This window comes from Delphinus delphis, chromosome 18, assembly GCF_949987515.2.
Source record: "Delphinus delphis chromosome 18, mDelDel1.2, whole genome shotgun sequence".
Taxonomy (NCBI): domain Eukaryota; kingdom Metazoa; phylum Chordata; class Mammalia; order Artiodactyla; family Delphinidae; genus Delphinus; species Delphinus delphis.
Genome location: NC_082700.1, coordinates 30,160,630 through 30,181,642, shown reverse-complemented (window position 1 = coordinate 30,181,642; position 21,013 = coordinate 30,160,630). Strand labels below are relative to the sequence as shown.

Here is a 21,013-nt window from a genome sequence, read left to right as displayed (position 1 = left end):
CATGATATGCCAAATTCATAAGCTCTCAAGAATTTCTTTGGAGTTTGGCAGAAGGGGCAGCCTATAGAGTGCTCTCTGTTTGTGTAAGAAACAAATACATTGAATGGAGGGTGAGCTGGCTAGTAAGTGGTCCACATTACAAGTGATTAATTGGAAATATTTCATATTCTATATCCATCTTTTATGAAGAATATTTTTCTTTGGAGAGTTCTATATTTCACATTTAATTTTTATGTTCACTTGCAAGTTTCTCTGGTCCCACAATTCAAAAAGAGTCTGTTGAAGGGAAAATTAGAGGCTGTGATTCAGAATTCAGTGAGTCTAGTCCCTGCAGAAACTTGGCAGAGGATAGAATCAGTTCTTAGTATGCCAAATTGAGTGGCCCTGGGCCAGATGCTAATTTTGAATGCACGGCACACATCACTTTGTGTCTCGATTAAGCCATGTCTGTGAATCCCATGCAAGCCCAGCAACACATTTTGTGTAACATATATATTAGCGTTCAGCACATCATAGATTTAATTCTGGCTTTAAACATGTAAGAGAAATCACTTCTTTTAGGCTAATAAATTCTACCTCTTTGAAAAAAAATGAATAAGGAATTTTAATTGACTTTTTGTCTATGATTCCTTATTTAAAATTTAATAATCTCAATTTTGGTCATTTCTTAAGAAAGCACATTCAAGAAGAGAGATTTAATCTTACACAAATGTAAAAATGTGATAGGAGTAGCATAAGATTATTTCCCCCTTCTACTTACTTTCTTCTTTAGTATATATTAGACAGAAATGTATTCATGAATGTGGATTTGTTCATTAAGCTAATTCAATCATCTTAGAGAAGACTAATAAAAACTGTGGAGCACAAAAAATTACATGTCAGTGTGTAAAACTGGATTAAAAAGTTTTATTTGATTATCAGTATTTTCACCATATTTGAATCATACTGCTGTTTTATCATCTGGCGACCTCACCAGAATGTTCCTGTTTGTTTTCTACGTTGGAAAAATAAAGCTGTCAGTGTATATAAGCCTTCAGAAACATGACCCTATCCATGGAAGTAGTTTTAGCATTGTTCTTGTTTGAAGTCATTTGTAAATAAATAAATAAATAAATTTTTAATGTAAAAATAATAAAGTTACTGATGTAGGTTTTTTGTTTCTGTTTTTTTAAATGGGAGCTGGAGCTACTGAGTGATAGGATTAATGTACTGACCTTGACCTTGAACTGTGCCAACTTGCGCTGTTTTCAGCTAGACTAGAGTCTGTCATACAGAGTGAAGTAAGTCAGAAAGAGAAAGACAAATACCGTATGCTAACACATATATATGGAATTTAAGAAAAAAAAATGTCATGAAGAACCTAGGGATAAGACAGGGATAAAGACACAGACCTACTAGAGAATGGACTTGAGGATATGGGGAGGGGGAAGGGTAAGCTGGGGGAAGGGTAAGCTGTGACAAACCGAGAGAGTGGCATGGACATATATACACTACAAAACGTAAAATAGATAACTAGTGGGAAGCAGCTGCATAGCACAGGGAGACCAGCTTGGTGCTTTGTGACCACCTAGAGGGGTGGGATAGGGAGGGTGGGAGGGAGGGAGATGCAAGAGGGAAGAGATATGGGAACATATGTATATGTATAACTGATTCACTTTGTTATAAAGCAGAAACTAACACACCATTGTAAAGCAATTATACTCAAGTGAAAATGTAAAAAAAAAAAAAGACCACGGTGAATCAGATACAGCTGGCCCTGTGAGTTACAATAAAACATAATATTCTTGTAAATTTATTGTCTGAGAAGTATACACAAAAGTCTTCTATCTATACTAATAAGTTTAAAAATAAAACCAATATATGAGAAACGTTGATCTTTTGTTCAGAGAAAAAAGTCCATTAGTTAAATGATTGATTTTATGCTTAATTTTTTTCTCTGAGGCATTTTATTTCCTTTTTGTGTTCCTTTTTAGTTTGTTTTATGCCACTCTGAGTATTTAGTCACCATTGGATACTTAACAGAGAAAGTAGAGGAAAAGGCAAGGACCAAATTAGAAACTCTTTTTGAATTGCTGGCTCTTATTCCAGCCAATCTTCTTCTGGAGTTGGAAATAATGTTGTTTTATTTTTTTTGAATTAAGGGGGGAAAAAAGAGTTTAGTGTAAATTATATTGTTATTTTACAGCATGCTTGCTTTGGCCTAAGGGAAACACAAATTGAAATAAAAGAAACTTGAAGCACAGTATGAAAAAATCTTGTTTTTATCCAACACTGGTTGACTTTGAATGGATCTAGTCTAAATTGTGGGTACTGTGGTCATATATAACAGAGATGAGATTGGGGAGGTCTGACATCTCTTAATTTATTTATTCCACCAGTGTAATGCTAGCCACCCCCTGTTTTTATTATACCAATTTAATGTCAGCCATTTCCTGTTTTCATTAGACCATTGTAATGCTAGACTCCTACTGTTCTCATTAGTGCAGGACTGTGTAATGGCAGCCACCTCATGTTTTCATTATAACAGAGCTGTATGGTGCCAGCTGCCACTTGTTTAACTTTACTGAGAAGCATTTGACCATGGATTACATACTTCTACAAGCTAGCAGCAAACAAGGTAAAGGCATCCCAGTTTCTGGTAAAATAGTGGTAAGTGCTTAAATGACTTATTAGCTATTAATGTGCAAGGAACAGTTGTTGGTGATGACTGGGAAACTACAATAAACTGAGTAAACCTTTGAACTGTTTTGTTATCATTGTTTTGTTGTGCTTTGTTGTGCTTAGAATTTTCTGTCTGACAATGACCTTCAACAAGATTTTGAAATGATGTATTGTGGTTTTGTGTAGATAGATTTGTATTGCTTCAGATGAGTCCATTTGCAATAATGGATAGCATTCATTGAGAGTTTTCTATGTGTCCAAAATGCTTCTAAGCTTTTTATGTCTTATTTCATTTATTCCTTACAATTACTTTAGAAGTTACTCTTGCACACATTTTACAGATGGAAAAACTGAAGTATATAGTAGTTATACAACACAAATTTCCTCTGTAAAGAGCCAGATAGTAAATATTTTGTTTTACTTTGTGTACAAAACATACAGTTTTGTCCCAACTACTCAACTCTACTGTTGTACTAGAAAACAGCCATAGACATATAAATTATAGTGTGGCTGGCTTCCAATAAATATTTATTTACAAAAATAAGCTGGGGGTTGGATTTGATCCAAAGACCATAGTTTGCCCACTCATGACATAAGGCCACATTGCTAGAGGGTGGTAGGTGAGAGTTATAGCTCTGAGGTAAGAGTCTATGACTTTTAACCACTATACTTCCTCTCTGTGACTTTGTAAATGGAAATACTTGCAATTTAATTTATTTAGGAAACTTTATTATGTAATTATAAAAGTTTTCAAAGAGAAAAATGACTGCTTAACTGTGCTTAATATTTTTCTTTATATTTTCATAGTTTTGTCCCTAATGCTTTTTATATGAAGCATCTATGAATTCTTCTGAATAGTAACCTAAATATGAAATTTATTATTGAAAATAAAAGGAGTCTTTTCCTATGGGTAAAAAATAAACTTTCAAATTTATCTGACCTACATTTTCTTTTCTTTATGTAAAAATGTTATGGAATAAATTGTTTCTAAAAACCCATCACTTTGTCACCCTCAGATTACTGCATTATTAACTTTACCAAATAGGGTGATTGACAGATGTGTATAAGTTGGTTGAAATTATTAAAAACTGTTACAACTTGTAACCTGTCAGTGTTTCCTGGGAAACAAAGTCCTATCCATCTGTTAGGGGACTCTCTAAATGACTGTAATGAGTCACCTTTAAAATGGCAGCTGTCACCCTAGGATTTGAACCTTGAAGCCCCCAAAGAAAATGCATGTGCTTCAATGAAAAAGGAAAGTATATCGCCAAGTTTCATGCTCTTGATCACAGAAGGAGGTCAGAAAGCAGTGCTTTGTTACATTAGGTTGTGATCTGCAATTAGCACCCCCATCTGTCTGAGGCCAATAACAGTCAGATAAGCAGGCGTGATGTTGAAGGTTGATAAGACATTCTATGTCTCACTTGTCTTCTACACTTCCCAAAATGAATATACCCTCACGATGAACTTTGTAGGGCTCAATATCACCTGTGGAAATTACCTTTATTGAACTGCAAGCACTGTAAAGACAAAGGAAGAGAGAAGATCGAAACAGAAAGTCAGTGCACTAGTCATGAGGGTGGAAAGCTTCGGGGTCTTTCATGCTCTCCAGACTGCTGGGTTCGGTATTGTTAAGTGAGGATGGGTGGACGAGAAGTTTCTTATATTCATTATTTTCTTTAACTGTTTCTATTTCTCTCTTGTTTTTGTGTTTCATCTAAAATAGGGCAGGTGGAGTCATAACGTTTGCTGTGAAATAAAATGCAAATTCCACTATGCAAATAAACCATTAGAAAGTAAATTAACTTGAACAGTAGTGGTATTTCAGTGATTATATTGCTTTTTAATATAGAAAGATTCCAGCATAAATAAAACCCAGCAAGTTTCTGTATGTGCTGGAGGGTGACTGAGTCTCCCTGGAAAGAACACCTCAGAGGCTGAGTCTATGGTTTTCACTTCCACCCCTCGAGTGCTTTTCAACATGTTCCTGGCCTGTTAGTAACACCAGCATTCACTACAGTGTATACTAACTTTAGTTTTAACACACTTAGTGCGTATTTAGCCAAGTTGTACCAAATAAAATCTCAAATGTGGATTGGCTATGGTAACTGCTGTTTATATTAATTATCCTGTCAATGTTCAGACTTTTAACTTTGCCACTGGGGTTCCTGTCACCCTTTTAACACATTACCATTATTATTTTTAAACCAGAGTCATTTTAAGTTCAAATTCATAAAATGTGCATTGGAACCGCCCACCCTGCCTTACAGATGGTAAAACAGAATATGTGTCAAAAGAAATAAAACTTTTAAGAAACCATTTGCACTCACCTTCCCCTCACCTCATTTCGAAAGTCAATCTGAAATTTTTTGGCATTCCACATATTATTCTGAAAGATTCAGGTAGGAAGATGCCTAAGAAATCAATACAGGCATTCATTCTACAGCATCCAGACATATCTATGGTCACCTAGCTTCTGTTTAAACATTGCCATTCCTTGATCTGATACCTCCTACCACCAAAACATTTTTTAATACCTGGCCCCACAAAGTCCCAATGTCATGGGAGAGACAGATTTCACATACACGTTAAGGACAGGTGACTTGAGGTTGAAAGATAAATTGATCATATCATTTGATCTCTAAGGCAGCAGTAGACCAGACCTTTGAGATAGTCCCAGAGGCAGACTCTTCCCTCCTTTACAGCTAGGGAATTTTGTTTTACCTTCCCTTCTTAGGAAATCAGCTTTCAACTGCTTCAGGAGGAGTAAACAGCCATCCCAAGCAACACCTTTCCATTCCATGGAGATTCTTCCAATATATGTGTTACTGGTACTGATTAGAGTATGAGATAATACTCCCAGCTGCAAGAGATACTGTCCTGGCAATCTCCAGAGCAGAATATACGCACAAGAAATTGGAAATAAGTCCTTATGATAAGTAATTTAGGAGAATTTCCAGAACTCCTCTCAAAACTCAGGAAGAAAACATGTCAATCCATTTAATAGTCAATGTCCATTACCCTAAACCTAATATTGTTCACTGCTCTTTTCCTAAACACCTCCTTTCTAAGGCAGAATTTCTCAACCTGGACATTAGTGATATTTTTGACAAAATAAATCTTTGTTAGTTGGGGGAAGCACTGTATTGTGCACTGCAGGATGTTTAGTTGCTACAGATGCCAGTAGCAACCCAACTCCCCCACCTCTTAACAACCCAAATTGCCTTTATATACTGCCAAATATCCCTGTGGGGCACAAGTGCCCCCAGTTGGGAACCACTAATCTAAGGCCATTATTCCTTATTTCAGTGCCTAAATAATCAATAATTTAAAGCTCCTCTCTGATAGGAATGGAACATTATAGAAGCATTAAGATAGCACACCTATATCAGCCTGGAGGGCCCTGGATGAGTGGACTCAGACAGAAATATTTAGAAATAGAATTGTTCTGCCTAACAGAATTCACACAGATACTAGACTGGAAAATCTGGGAATGTTAAAAAGCCACTCTTCCGTGGGATGAAAATCATCTATGCTCTTGGTCTTCGCCTTTCTCTTTTGTCTCTCTTTGCTTCCTAAAGCTTCAAACATGATTACAGATTTCAAAGGAAGAATTATTTCTGGGAAGTTGGAAACATACACATAAATACTCTGCTGAGGGCTTGAAGCTGAGAATTGCAAGATTTGGCAAAGTTGGCATTGCCCCTAGATGGTTGGACCCGACCCAAGAACAAGGTGCTATTAGGCAGCATCTTATAAAGAATGGATCACCAGGCAGCAGCAAGCTGTCCTAGTGTTATTTTCCTGAATTCACATTCGGCTTGGCAAGCCTTTCACAGAGCTCTCCCAGCTGGTGAGCCTAATTCAGGTATCCTCAAGTATCTTCCTCCTTGGAATAGAAATTCACATGACACGTCATAAACTCAGCATTCAGTACAATCCCCATCTTGACCTAACCCACCTTCCCAATCCTTTCTAGTTTTCTAATCAGAAAATAATTTGACTTTATTTAAATATATTTGCACACACTGCCTCTCTCTCCTTCCAGAACACATTTCCTGTACATCTCCACTGCCGAAATCCTGTCCCACCTTAAATGCTCAATTCAAATGCTGCCTTCTCCAAGAAGCTGTTACTGATTCCCTCCCCACCTCTCATTTCCTCTGCTGAAAGTACTTGCTCTCTCTCTCTGTCACTCTCATTTTTTACCCACTGCAACTTGTACTTCTTTCATAGTACCAACTACAAACTGTGTTTGTGTAAATAACTTCATTTCCCAATATACTTTAAATTCTATAGAGACAGGGACTGCATTTTGTTAATATCTGTATGCTCCATTGTATTCAAAAACACTATACATGCTCCATAAATTAATGTTGAATTGAATTGAAATGTCACATTCTCGGGAAGGAAAATCACCAGAGAGGCTACTTTTGACCCATTCATTTATTTCTTTTTCTCCTTTGCATTATGAACACAGATTAAATTTTGGTAGTTATCCAAAATGAAAGAAATGATAAAATACGTACAATAGTTGAATTTTCAAGGTGTTTGGGGAAAAAAGGCAGATTGAGAAATCATAAGCACATCTCAGAAGTAAGGGTCTTTTCTTATCTTCAGTCAAAGCCAAACATTTCACAGGATGAGATTTTAAAATGAGAATTTTTTAACACATAGGAATTACTAATAATAGAGTAAGATAATTCACTTTCACTTTTTCAACCTTTCAATGAAGTAGCTAGGCACTCTTGCATAAAGATTTTAACTAAGACCCTGCATCCTAACTTATTTACCACTGTTTATACTGTTATATTCTATTATGCATTTTGTCAATTTTAACACTCCATGTAGGTTACACCTAAAAAATAGCTAATTTTCCTATAGGTTAATAAAAGCAGTTTGAACATTTTGATGAGACTATTGGGTGAAACATCACTACCTCCATAATTGATCCATAAATATGAAGACATATGGAAAATACTTATATCTATATGAACATATCTAATGGAAAAACAAATAGATGAGAAAGACTATATAATAGTTGATGTTGAGATAAAATTATGAAATTAAGATTAGAATAAAGAGACTAGTCACGTGCAAGTCAGTAGATAATATTATAAAAATTAATGCTATAAAGATATATATATATCTGATTTATAATGGAAAGAATAAAATAAAAATTCAAAAATCTTCCGTCAAAGCAAATTATTATATTGAAGACATTGTCTTCCAACTGCAAAAGTAAGGAGGAATAATATCAAAATATGATTTAATATTGCTAAAGAGATAGTGTTGAGATATTCAGCTGATCAATAAAATGAATGAATGAATATCTCATATCATCTATTTGAATTTAAATTTTCAAAACATAAAATAGTGCTAAAGGTACATTAAAATTTATTTCTGGACCTCTTGAAAGTCAAGTCGGTTTTCTGTATATTGAAAATAAAGATATTTAAAAATGTATGAGTAAGCAAAATTCAGGAAGAAGCAGAACACTTCACTTTTTTTGGGGGGGGGTTCGCGGACCTCTCACTGCTATGGTCTCTCCTGCTGTGGAGCACAGGCTCCGGACGCGCAGGCCCAGCGGCCATGGCTCACAGGCCCAGCCGCTCCACGGCACGTGGGATCCTCCCAGACCGGGGCACGAACCCGTGTCCCCTGCATCGGCAGGTGGACTCCCAACTACTGCGCCACCAGGGAAGCCCCAGAACACTTCACTTTTGATTAACCAGCCTGAAAATGATAGCAATTGCTATCTCTCTTTTTCATCAGATCATTGAAGATGACAGTGGTATCAAATGAGGATGAGGTAAGTCATAAATAAAACAACATGTTTTTCATCCCTTAGCCACATTGTTACTACTCAAATTCTTTTATTTTGTGATACTGGCTTTTGAAATGATTTGACTCTCACGCCTCTATGTATGCATATGAATCCATATATATATGAATGTAATATTTAAATGTCCTTTCAATATTATTAGAGTTTATGTAATTATTTCTAAGAAGCCAATTAATAATCTTATTGATTTAATATATGCAAAATTTCATAATATAAAGGAATTAAATAAAGTCTATGGATTTCTTCCAGGTGAGAATATACCAAGTTAATGGAAAAACAAATCTTCCATAATATTGTTTCAGAATATTTTGGAGATCATACCATCAATGCTGTGAAACATTTTTATAAATGACAGTAAAAAATTGAGGACAATCTTAAGAGAGGCTCAATTCTTGTGATGTATTTTTCTTTACTTGGAGACTACAATCCCTATTCTCTATTTTCAAATTATTCAATGTTGTTATGAACTATTAACATAGAGGGGATCTAAATTATATGATGTGGCAGTCAATTTAAAGGGGAAGGCACATTACTGGCATAATTTAATGTTTTAGGAATGATAAATTTAAGATATTAGAGAGGCAAGATATTAGATAGGGCAAGATTGCAGAATTTACAAAATCTGGAACAAATAGAAGAACTGGTCATTAAGTTCAAGTGTGGGCTTAAGGCTTCCAAGCTCATTGCCCTTGGATAAAAGTCCATTGACCTCCTTGAGCTTCAGAATCCTTAATTCTGTAATGCCTTGTAAATTTGTGAAAGTTCTCTGGGAATTGGAAAATTCTCTATAAACAGAATTTAGCAGTATTAATTTAGGCTTGTGTAATTATTCTTTTATTTGGCCTGCCTGATGCTATAAACCCTTAGGGAAATAAGAACAATTTTTATATAAGCAGTGTTGAACACCAATATTTTATACAAAATATGATAATCTGTGTAAGTTGAACAAAAAGAGGGTTCCAAACTTGGTTGTTTGTTTTTTGACAATCTTTGAAAAGTATTATGAAGTAATTTGACTGAGTATTGTAACTTCAGGAAACTAGATTTTGAAATATATATCACAATCAAAATATAGTTCATTAGAATGCTATAGATCACTTATAAGTTGTTCATCTCAAAGTGAAATGTTTCATTTGTAAGACCAAAAATAGAACACTTATTCTGTCTAATGGGGGAGGTCAGCCTGTGTGATACAAAATTTGTAAAATCTCACTAAAATTTTCCCTCCTTTAATCAAACTTTGTACATAAGATACTCATTAACATCTAAAATAGTTTGAAAAAACTAAGTTACTTTTTGATAACTTTCTGAAATATTAAAAAGGGGGAATAATGAAAGAAGTTGCACCCTCTTTTATAAATATTGAGAATTTAATCTCTAGTGTATAGTGGATTATCCAGCATTATTAATGTCTAACATGAACAGAAAATGATATATTTCCTTGGTGAACCATGTGCAACCATCTCCAAAAGGATCTAATGAAGAGTTTGAAGATGGTCCATCAACTTAATGATCTATTTCTATTTCTATTTCTATATCTATTTCTATTTCTCTATAGTGATGTTTAAGAATTTGTTCTCTTCATATCCTACAAATGATTGTTCTCTGTGATTGTCAAATAATTGTATTTTTGAGCATATCTATTTTAAAAAATACCATAATTTGAGGGGATTTAATAGCTCACTGACATGGAGTAAGCCTGTGATACATGTTCCACTCATGACTTCGTCCTTATTGCAGCCTGGCCAGGTAGGGTTGTTCATTTGCATGACTCCCTAATCTCTCAGCCCTGGTCAGATGGTTCAGGTGAGTCAATTAACAGCTTGTTTGACTCTCACACTTGAAAGCAATGAATGTCATGGTAGGCATATGGTTTTTCTCTTCTTAAAAGTTAAATTATTTTTGTTGTAAAAAGGTAACAGTATCCAGACAATATAAGGTCAATTTATGTTAGCATATATCACCTAAGCACAAGCTATAAATTCTCTGAGGATAAAATGTAATTGGCTTAGTTCTTTTTCCCTTGAGATCCTTGAACGCCACCTGACACCTCAGTGGTGCTCAATGAAAAAGAAAGACATGTTAACAAATAAATGAGCAAAATAAAGAATAGATAAGCCATTTAGTATACCCCAATAAGTCTAGACCATAAAGATCTTCTTAAATATGGAAAAGCAATGCACTCTTCTTGATTTAATCTATATTGTCAGAAGAAAAGTAAAATTAAAAGAAAAAAGGTCAGATCGACAGGGACAGAATATTATGTTGGTTTGTAATTTAGGAGATGCCGCTCACTGAGTGTGATATGGCAGAGATATGGGATGTGTGGAGTAGCTGAAGGAAAATGCAAACAAGCAAGAGTAATGTGTATTAGAACTTACCTCTTTGTTTCTCCCTCCAGACTGTGACCCAGGCACCATTCCTTGTTTACTGTTTACTCCTGGGCATAATAGCCCAGGGAAAATACACAGTAGGAATTCAATAAACATTTGTTGAATGGGTAGAAAGAGAGGCTTATTATTTTAAGATGCCACAATAAACATGTATTTACTTTAAAATGCCATTTATAAATATGTGGTTTCATTAGTCATGTAAGCTTATGAGAGGTCTTATAAAAATTATTTTTCTGAAGTCCTTTAGGGTCTTGAACCAGATTATCTTCAAACTAATCATAAATATGAAAAGCCACTAGTATCATTAGGCTATGACTCCATGGCAATTATCTGACTAACCAACTTATCTAAGCTATCTGAAAGCCAGGTAACCCATTCCCACTGAGGACCTAGTGACAATATTGTTAAATACATTTTTCCAAAAGTTTATTTTATTGGCAAATAAAGAACTAGAGCACAAACAGTTGTGATGCCACAGTTGCTTTCCAAAATAATTATGATCAGGGTCCCTGAAGTACGCAGTGTATTAATGAATTCAAGGGAAGGCAACACCACTATTAGTAATAGCTTTTTATTCGGAGTCCTCATTTTCCAGATAGGTCACATTAAACACAGCCATTAAACAATAGCGTTGAGATAAATCCATACAATGTATGCTGCTTTGTTGTTGTTATTCTTGTTGACCAATCACTTGGTGCAGCTAAGAACCTTATGGAGTGATGGGGCTGATAAATGGGAACAGCCAACCTGCAAAACACTGGGGCCAGGAAAGTCAGACTTTATTCAGGTCTCATTCAATTATGTTTCGAATCAACACATCTTGATAGCCAAAACTCTCATTTGAATTAGTGCGATAAATGCTCTGTGTTGTCAAAAGAATATAATTAGGCAGTAATGAGTGGGCATATATTATGCCAAACCTCAGTCTACTTGTTGACCTCAGCAACTTCTAGTCCATTAGGCAACAAACAGCTTTTAACCTGGTGGTAATAAAGCATACTGCTCTATTACTACATGACTTTTTTTATGGTGTCATATTTTAAATTGAGCAGTACCTAGATCCTTTAAAAGGAAGTCATGTTTTACAAGATCTCAGCTAATTTTGAAAAACAAAACAAGTCAATTTTCCAAACCAGAATTCAATTAATTTATGGAGTAGTGAGCCAATATTTGCATATTGCCTGCAGTAAGGATAAGTATGTCAGGTTAAGAAATAATGTGAAAGCATTCTTTGAAATTGCATGATATGTCTCTTTAATGTTCACTTTGGTATAGGTATAACTAACTGATTCTCACTACTTTTAATTTTGATGAAAATATTTTTCATCAACATTTAATGAAAAAATTGTTTTGTTACTGATATTGTGTTTTTAGTTCATCAGTAAACAGTTTTTAGAACTTTAACTTTCTTATGAAAATTTCTATAAATCCTTTTTCTGTGCTTAACTTCAGTTATTTAAGGACCTAAAAGACAAAGTATTCAATATTATTATTCCTTTTGAATGTGTGGGATTTTTATGAAGGGTTAGTAATTGGAAGATGTGAATTAAGATAATTTTTTCACATTCTGAATTGTGATAAAAACACCTTGAAATATCACTGTTTGATCATGCATCACCCCTTAGAGCAAGTTGCTCCCCAAAGGGGTAATTTTGGTATCTCGTAGACTTCCAAGGAAGCTGAGCACCAGAGGTCTGTGGTAAAGGCAGTTGCCAGCCAAATGAATAAAAGCAAGATTCCCTCAACTCAACTATAAAAGCTTAGCGTCCTGACTGCTGAATTACCACCAACTTGTAAATAAATAATCACTACTAAATACATATAATGTGTTAAACAGCTAACACTAGTAAATCACTGGTGACAGAGAGCCTAAAGGTAATCCCTCACACATTGGCACAACCAGTTCTTAAAATCTGATAGTGTTTTAATGTCTTCAGACACATATAATAAATTGAACAACTGGTTACTCAGCATTAAGAACATTTTAAAAATAAATCCTACTCTCTTTGTTGATTTCATTTACATACTGCCTTAGATTTTACTACTTGGCTATCTGTCTAGTAAGAGAGAGGGAACACTTGGTAAGACTAAATGGAAATCAGTTTTCCATCAAATTTCAGCTATCAAGCTAAATCAACCTGTAGTCTCCTGGCAAAAAATAACATCATATAATAGAGACAACACATTTCATATACATAAATTGTCCAAAATATAGAGAGTCAATTAGGTTTCACATGTACAAGATCCCTTCTTTTCTGACTTAAACATTTACAAATAATAAAAACCAAGAGTAGAGCTTTGGAAAGGCTGTTACTGGGAACCAAATACAGTTCTCAAGAGAATAAGGCTGATGGGAGTTGTCCATTCTTCCCTTTCAAAGCAGTTTTGCAAACGAGGTACAGTCTAAAATCTTGACAGCATTTGATGGAAATATTTTCAGTTGGATTTTTCGAGGTTTAAAATTACAAAGCTGAATTCACTTCAGTGTTTGTTTTTGCTTTTGTTTTTATTTTTAATATAAGGATTTTATGACATTTATGTTGTTTCTACACTGGCTTGGTGGCCAGGAAAGAAGGCACAGAATTCTCCACCAGTTTGCAAATAATGCATTTTTCTGCTCCCGTGCACAAACAACCTTTATTTAACTCAGCACCGCATTTTCTAAGGTATGGGCTGGAAACTGTTTGTCATGAAGCTGTAAAATGCAAAAAATTTTAAACGCTGAAGGAAAATGTCAATCAAGGCATTTTCCCATCTACTGCTACTTCAGCAAGTGCTAATTTTATTTTTCCCAATTCCTGAAATTTGAGGTTTCCTAGCCTCATATGAAAGTAAGTTTGAAACACGCTAAATGTCACAAGGAAAGGTGCAAGAAAATGAAGGAATAGACAGTGTATTGTTCTCAAGGGACACCAGTAAAAAGAGGCAGAAGAGTGCGGAAAAAAAGGCAAACTTTTTGTTAAGACCCAGACCTCTTGTAAAACACTACACAATGCAAGTAACCAGTGGTGGTACCACACATGCATTAAAGCATTTTGCATGGTTTTGAAATATAATGGGGACACACATCTTGAACCACTTAAGATACTTTTGAGAACCAATCAACAATATGATATCTACATAGGCAGCAGCTGTATGCTATTGAAAAAACATGAAGAAGTTTCAGGTATTGGTACAAATGTAATTCTTGTAATTTAGCATGACTTTAATAAAAGCTTCCATGAAGGACTTGTACATAACCATGACTGACAGATGTATTTTTTGACCTTTCAGTTAGCTCCATCAGCTCACTCAAACACATTTTGAACAGATTATGTACTGTAGTACTTGGTAGACTCTACATTAAACAAGAGACTTTGCTCTGAGGCACTGCTTCCAACACTCCATGGGGAAATGGAAGCAGGAAAAAACAAAACTCATAGAGTTCGACAGCTACCAAGGCAACACTTGCCATTTACAATATAAGCCCAAATATTTTTGCAACACAACTATATATTAATTTAATAAAATACACAATATAGCTCTTATACACTCAACAATTTGGCTCATATGCACTGAATCTGCAATAAATCAATAAAAATATGTCATTTGATGTAAACACATTGAATCTTCTTACATTTGCACATTTAAATGGTCATGTGATTTGTGTATGTCTAAGACGTTTTCACGTTCCTGAGCTATTTTAGTGTCCACAAATGAATAAAACATATCATTCATGTTAATTGTCTCTGAATATCATTACTCAATGGTAACTATTTTTCAGAACATTTCTAGGTCAAATTTAAAACATATCCATCATTATTTATACATTTGTTGGACACTAAAATGCTAAAGAGGCATTTTAAACCTTTAAATTTTCTTCTTTCATGAAGTGAATTAGTCTACGTGTGTGCAGGACAAAATGGACTATACCCTTTTACATTGAACTTTTATACGATATGAGGTGTTTTACAAATGACTCAGTTTTTAATTTTTTTTGACTAATGTTATGGAATGTTTTCTGTGTTTCTATGCGTGGCAGGTAACTTTATACAGAAATGTTTACCACAAATATGTGTTAATGTTTGGTGTAGCTTGGACTACTGCAAGGTCGTTTCAGGACTTTCAGTAGAAGCCTGTGGTGACTGCTAGAAATTCTACCACAGATCACAAATTATGACCCTGCTTTGTATGGGGTTTATAGGTAAACAGTTACGTCAGAATAAATCACGGAGGACAGTCTTAGAGCAATGAGAAAAAACTTCCATTCTCACACTGCATACCTTCCTAACAGATAGTCACAAGGTAACTTGCCTCCTCATCCTCCTTTTTCTTCTCTCTTTTTTCTTCTCTGTTTTTCTTTCCTCTTTGAACATCGTTAATTCTGTCCTAATATAAGTTTGGTCAAAACAAAGCCATTGTTATTTCTGAAAAAGAAACAGCAGTGAAAAGAACATACTTGTGGGCACTTCAGATGTTCACTAAAAGCCTTAAAGCAGCATCGGTCTTTCTTTATCCCTGTAAAATGGGGTTTTCACCAGGAGGGGTCATTTTTAAATCAACAGAAGAGACAAGAAAATGCCAATGCTTTTTTTTTTTTTTTCACTTTCTCACAGCCACAGGGTCATTTCCCCGGCAGTCCTGCAGAAGCTTGTCGATTTCTCTCACGACTTCCTCTGCATCCACCGGCTCTCTCGTCAGATCTCTGTTAGAGTGGTCAAGCTGCTCCAGGACAGCGCCCATCTCACTGGAATCCCGGCTGGCTCTCGAATGCACATCGGCGAAGACCCTTGCCATCTGCTCAGAAGCCAGGAAGGGAGGGTCTCTCGGTTGCTTGCTGGGGGACAGATACTGACTGTCAGTGGGCAAGTACTGGCTGCTCGCCTCGGCCAGAGCCCCTGGCTTTGCTTCGCAACCATCCAGGGAGCCTTTCGTTGAGGTGCAAGGCTCGATGCATGCCTTGGTTGGGCTGCTTGATGCTGAGGGGACCTCTTGGAGGAGAGGGCTCAGGGCACGTTTGGCTTTTAAATAAGGTTTCACATTGGCAATGAGAATCGTGTGCTCTCGCTTGTCTTTTCCAAATGTACAAAAAGTCTTTTTCCCAGTGGGATTCACAGTTTCGTAAGTCTCAGTCTCAACATTAGCTTCAACTGTGGGTACAAAGAGATTTGTGCGGTAATCTGCGTTTTCAGCCTGATTGGTTGCAGGGAACTGTGGCATCCAACACCTGTCAGAATGACCAAGCACTCGGCATTCATCTGTGCAATTAACACACTCTTCTGGTTCTGCAAAACAAAAGAGAGGACAGCAAATCCAATCATTAGGGATGCCTTTACAGTTCTACAAAGGCTGCGATCAGCTCTCCCTGGGTTTGCTTGACCTCTGATCTCTAAATTAAAAAGGAAAAGAAAACAATAATTAAAACGTTTCGGGATGGTTGCATAAACCTGCTGGTTGAGACAACGGTTTTATTTAAGCCTATTCTCTAGGTATTAACAAATTTCCATAGTCTGGGTAGAAGTAAAAGTGGCCACTGGAGAATCATTCTCAGTAGAGTACAATATCACTGTAAACTAATCTCCTGGGGATATCAGTTAGTCTTTGTTCTGTGTAACCCATCCTGGAAACAGGGAACTTCAAAAAGGATTACCAGGTTTAATTTTTGAAATCAAATAACAGTGCAAAACCTGAATCACAAACTTCCATAAAAAGTCCTAAGCTGCTATTTTTTTTTTTATTTTTTATCCCTATTTTGCTTGTAATTGTTATTTTGGTGACAGTCATGAAATAAGGTTTTCCTTTAAAAGCCTGCTTTTCCTACTGAAGAGTAGCAAATGGAATTTTCTATCTGAACGTGTTATGAATAAGCTTGTCAAAAAGTGCACATTGCTATTGTAGTAGATTTGCGTATGGATCATGTAATCAGTTTTCTTCACTTCAGCTTTTTGTTTTTGGTGTAAGTAGGTGAAAATGTATTTTGTAAACAGATATAGTTCAGAATGAATGACAAATCATGATTTCAATTCTAAATGATAATGATTTCTGTGAGAATTTTTGCTTCTCTCTTTTGTGATAAGCATGTAAATAATCTAAATAAAGTACTGTTTAACGATCACTATTTCAAAGATGCTGAACAAGAAAATATGAAAGAAAATTCCTTCATTATGACAACAGCTGCATATGTCCATGAACTCAATATTTTAAAAGATAACTTTGAACTATATCTTCCCAGTTGTCCCTTTCATCTACAAATCATTATTTTCCTTATGTTTAATGATCCTTTTTAAATCAGGGACCTTTTTTTCAGGAGAGGATATTTACAGCTTAAATCTATGTGATGGGAATAGAATTCCCTACTCATTTGGGAACACTTGGGATTGCCATTTAATTGATGCGAGAGGATCTCCATAATGTATAGTGTCCTGTGTGCAAGGGAAAAAGCAGCAAATTTAATAGTGCTGATAAATTTATACAGTTACTTTTCAAAGTCATATACAAAATCTGAGTCTGTACTTAAAACACACAAAAAATTCCTTATACAAAAAGAAAAAAAATAAACCACACCTTAATTATCTCAAAAGGTTTTAGGATAAAATAATTTCTTATGAAACTAAACTCTTTTAGAAAAGAATCAAAATGGTGTTTTGACAGAACAAAAATTCTGTGGTATTTCATAGCATGTATCATTATTCACACTTGAAATGTTAAAAAGAAGTATCTACGTGGTTTGTCTCTATTTTAATTTTGTCTTACTTTTAAACATATATTTACCTAGGAGTGAATAAAATATGTTAAGTTTATTATGTAATACAGGCAACAATGCTGAAATGTAGTCTCAAACTGAACTATCTACACACAGACTCAAATACTATCTATGATTTGAAAGGTTGTCAGACAGATGGACACAAACAGAAGCAAAAAAATCTAGGCATTTAAAATTTTCTAGAAGCCTCCCTGTGCAGATTTAAAGTAGAGCAGAATTTAAACAACAGGATATCAGAAAAGTTTAATATCAGGTATCTGTTTTCATTACCTCTTCTGAAAGTGAATCTTCAATATTATGCCTGTGTCAGTAAGTGTTAGAAAAAAAAATACATATCATTTCATTCAACTAATCTTATCCTTAAAAAATACAGTAGAAAACTTTACTATCTATTTCACTTGCTAATATTTTTGTATCTTTTAGATTTGTGATTTTTAAAAACTTCATTTACAACTCATACACTCTCTTTGAAAGACACTAACATAATTTTATTTTTCAATATTGACTGGTCTCAATTTCAGCAATTTTGATAGCCCAGCTTTGAATGAATTCAATATGAATTTAAGAATAGAGTGAACAGTACAGAATAATGCAGATTTATAAAAGTGTAAATTGACCTTGAATTTGAAACCATCAACATAAAATTATTGTTTGCACTTCACTACTGAAACTCTGCAGCTTTTTTTTACTTGACTTCATGTCACATCCTAGGGAGCAAATTTTGAGTATTGATTACGACACATTATAAGCTGTTCACCTTGTCATTAGACTGTAATTTTGACAGCAGCATTTCAGAGACAGTGAAGAAAATCAAATGGACCCTTCTGTACAAGCTGCAGAAACTAAGAACATAAGATGAACTATAATTGCCAAGGGTCAAATAAGAATTTTTGAGAGAGTAGAATTATTTCTGAAGTGACATAAATAAATAGATGACTAGGTAGACACATAAAAGAGACATAGGTAGTACATAATGAATTACTAACTAGACCAAAAAAGTAGACAAAATGGAAAAAATGAAAGAAAAAGAGAGGCGAGAAGGAAACCAAAGTGAGAGGAGAGAGGGAAGGATGGAGGGAGGAGTGAGGGAGGAGGGGCTTAAAGGAACGGGAGTCGTATTGGGAGGATTTCTGCTATGTGTACCTTCTATTATATTTTTAAAAATCCACTCAATAAACTAAGTGTGTATAATAAAGAATAATAGTGTGGAGGATTTTCTCAAGCCCTAGGACTATAAAGGTAGATAATAGCTTCTTTCTGTACCTTAGGGAAAACGAATCCCGAAACAGATATGTTGAATTATGAACTATAAAAATGAAAAAGAAGCAAATTATACAGACAGCCACTATTTGCATAGATTACATATTTGTATCAAAAAACAAATTTAGGGATCCTGGGCAGAAAACAAATTTAGAGATGCTTGATCCAAGATTCATTTTTTCTTCTGGACCAATCTGGGATTACAAATAAATTATTTACCCTCATTTTTGTCCTTTCCTTAGTATAACATAATAACCCTTTCACAGAATGCACCTCTTGCCAAGAAAGATGGGATAATCCAAATGATATATAGATGAGAGAAACTGAGAGATAAGCATATTTATATTGCAAAGTGAAAACAACTCTGAAGTCCGACAGCTAGAAATCTGGGCAGTTCTGTATATAGAGAAAGTTTACAGTGTCTAATCTTTTAAGTGTAAAATTCCCTGAAGGATCATGTGACAATCAGAAATTTAAATACTTGTTTAACATTAAGAATCATTTTCTATACTACTATAGTCACTTCTGACTATTATAAAAGCTCCCAAGGGGAGGGATATAAACACAGTCATCTTAATTAGTTCAATTTTGCATCTTAATTTATATGATCTTTTCCAAAAGATATAATCACTTAAATTACTGTAAGTACTTGCAGTTCAGCTGCCACCATAAACTATACATGCACACACACACACACACGTATAGATCTTTATTTGCATGTGTGTAATAAAATTGAGCTTTCTCCAGGAAATAGTCCAAACAAAATTTGAAAACTTAAATGCATGTCCAATGCATTCCTGAAAATTAAAAATCAGTAACTAACATAAGAGAAATACAGATGAATGAATAAAACACACAGGAAAGTTATATATTTGTAATATAAAGGATAGTAGATATATATAAAACATATATATAAATATATTTATAAATATAAAACCTTGTATATAATTTACATGTATGTATAAATCTTTTTATTTAAAATCACCAGTAAACAACCTTTTAATCTTTCCCTATGCCCTTCAACTATGAGTGTGAAACCTCGACTGGTTAAACAACTTGACTACTGATTTTAGAATTTTATATAATTCAAGTTGATTTAGACATAAAGATGTATGAAATCTGCAAATTCATATTAGCCAATAAATCTGAAAGCTCTCTCTCTTTTTTTTAACCTAGATTAAACTGTTTTATAACTTAAAGATATTAGGCAAGCAAACATTTTTTGCCAAAATATACCTTCAAAGGAACAGGCATCGTGAAAGTTACATATATGTGAGGAAAAAAATATTTAGGTAAAACATTAAATTATCTGTTCCCAAATTATTGTATTTTAGTGATCTTCCACAAAGGTTACCAGAACTTAATGTCCACAATGTGATTTTAACCTTGTAATGTCACTACATCATGAAGAGTACACAGCCATTTCAAGATGGGTAAGAGGTGCCAATAATTACAATGTAGAAGATTAAAATTTGAAGTCAAAACACTATTTAAACCATCAAAGATTAACAAAGATTAAGGGGCTTCTATTGAACATAGTTATTTTGGGAAAAGTCAGGAGAAAACCCTTGCGTGTTGTGACTCAGAACTGTTCACTGCAGAAGAAACACAGTTCGAGGAGCCACGTCATGAAATTTCTTTAGAGTAAATCTATCTCTTTACTACAATCTGTCTCACTCTCAGGAAGGAATTTATCACAAATCAAAAGATAAGCTTATTTTCCCCATCTTCAAAGCATTATACCACATAACCCAAAGAGAGATACTTAGCAACTAATTTGTTAACACTTAGGGAAATATTAGAAAACATAAAAGGATTTCCTCCCCTTAGTTTCATTGCCTGTTTCCTCCAGAGCCCACATATCTGTACATCTGAAAACATGCTTATTATTTCTAGAATAAGAGTTTCAGATATGCATCTGATTTAATTTTTATAATGAAGAAATAAACGTCTGGGTCGTAGAAATCTGAAAACCAAAATCCATTAATCAGAACATCAGTGAGGAAGTTCTAAATTGTTGTGGTTGTGGGGAAGGCTATTTGAGAGAGTTTTCTGTGCTTTACGACTGTCAACAAAATGGTTTTATTTCAGCTCTGTAAATAGCTTTAAATA

The 21,013-nt window shown here is 34.7% G+C and overlaps 1 protein-coding gene across 1 annotated transcript in view; it reads right to left on the bottom strand.

Moving 5' to 3' along the window:
- Nucleotides 1–15,480: 15,480 nt before the first annotated feature.
- Nucleotides 15,481–21,013, bottom strand: part of PCDH17 (protocadherin 17) — a 99,743-nt gene continuing 94,210 nt past the window's right edge. The window contains exon 4 of the mRNA XM_059995585.1: nucleotides 15,481–16,163. Coding sequence (XP_059851568.1) covers nucleotides 15,481–16,163 — 683 coding nt within the window. The remainder of the gene's footprint in view (nucleotides 16,164–21,013) is intronic.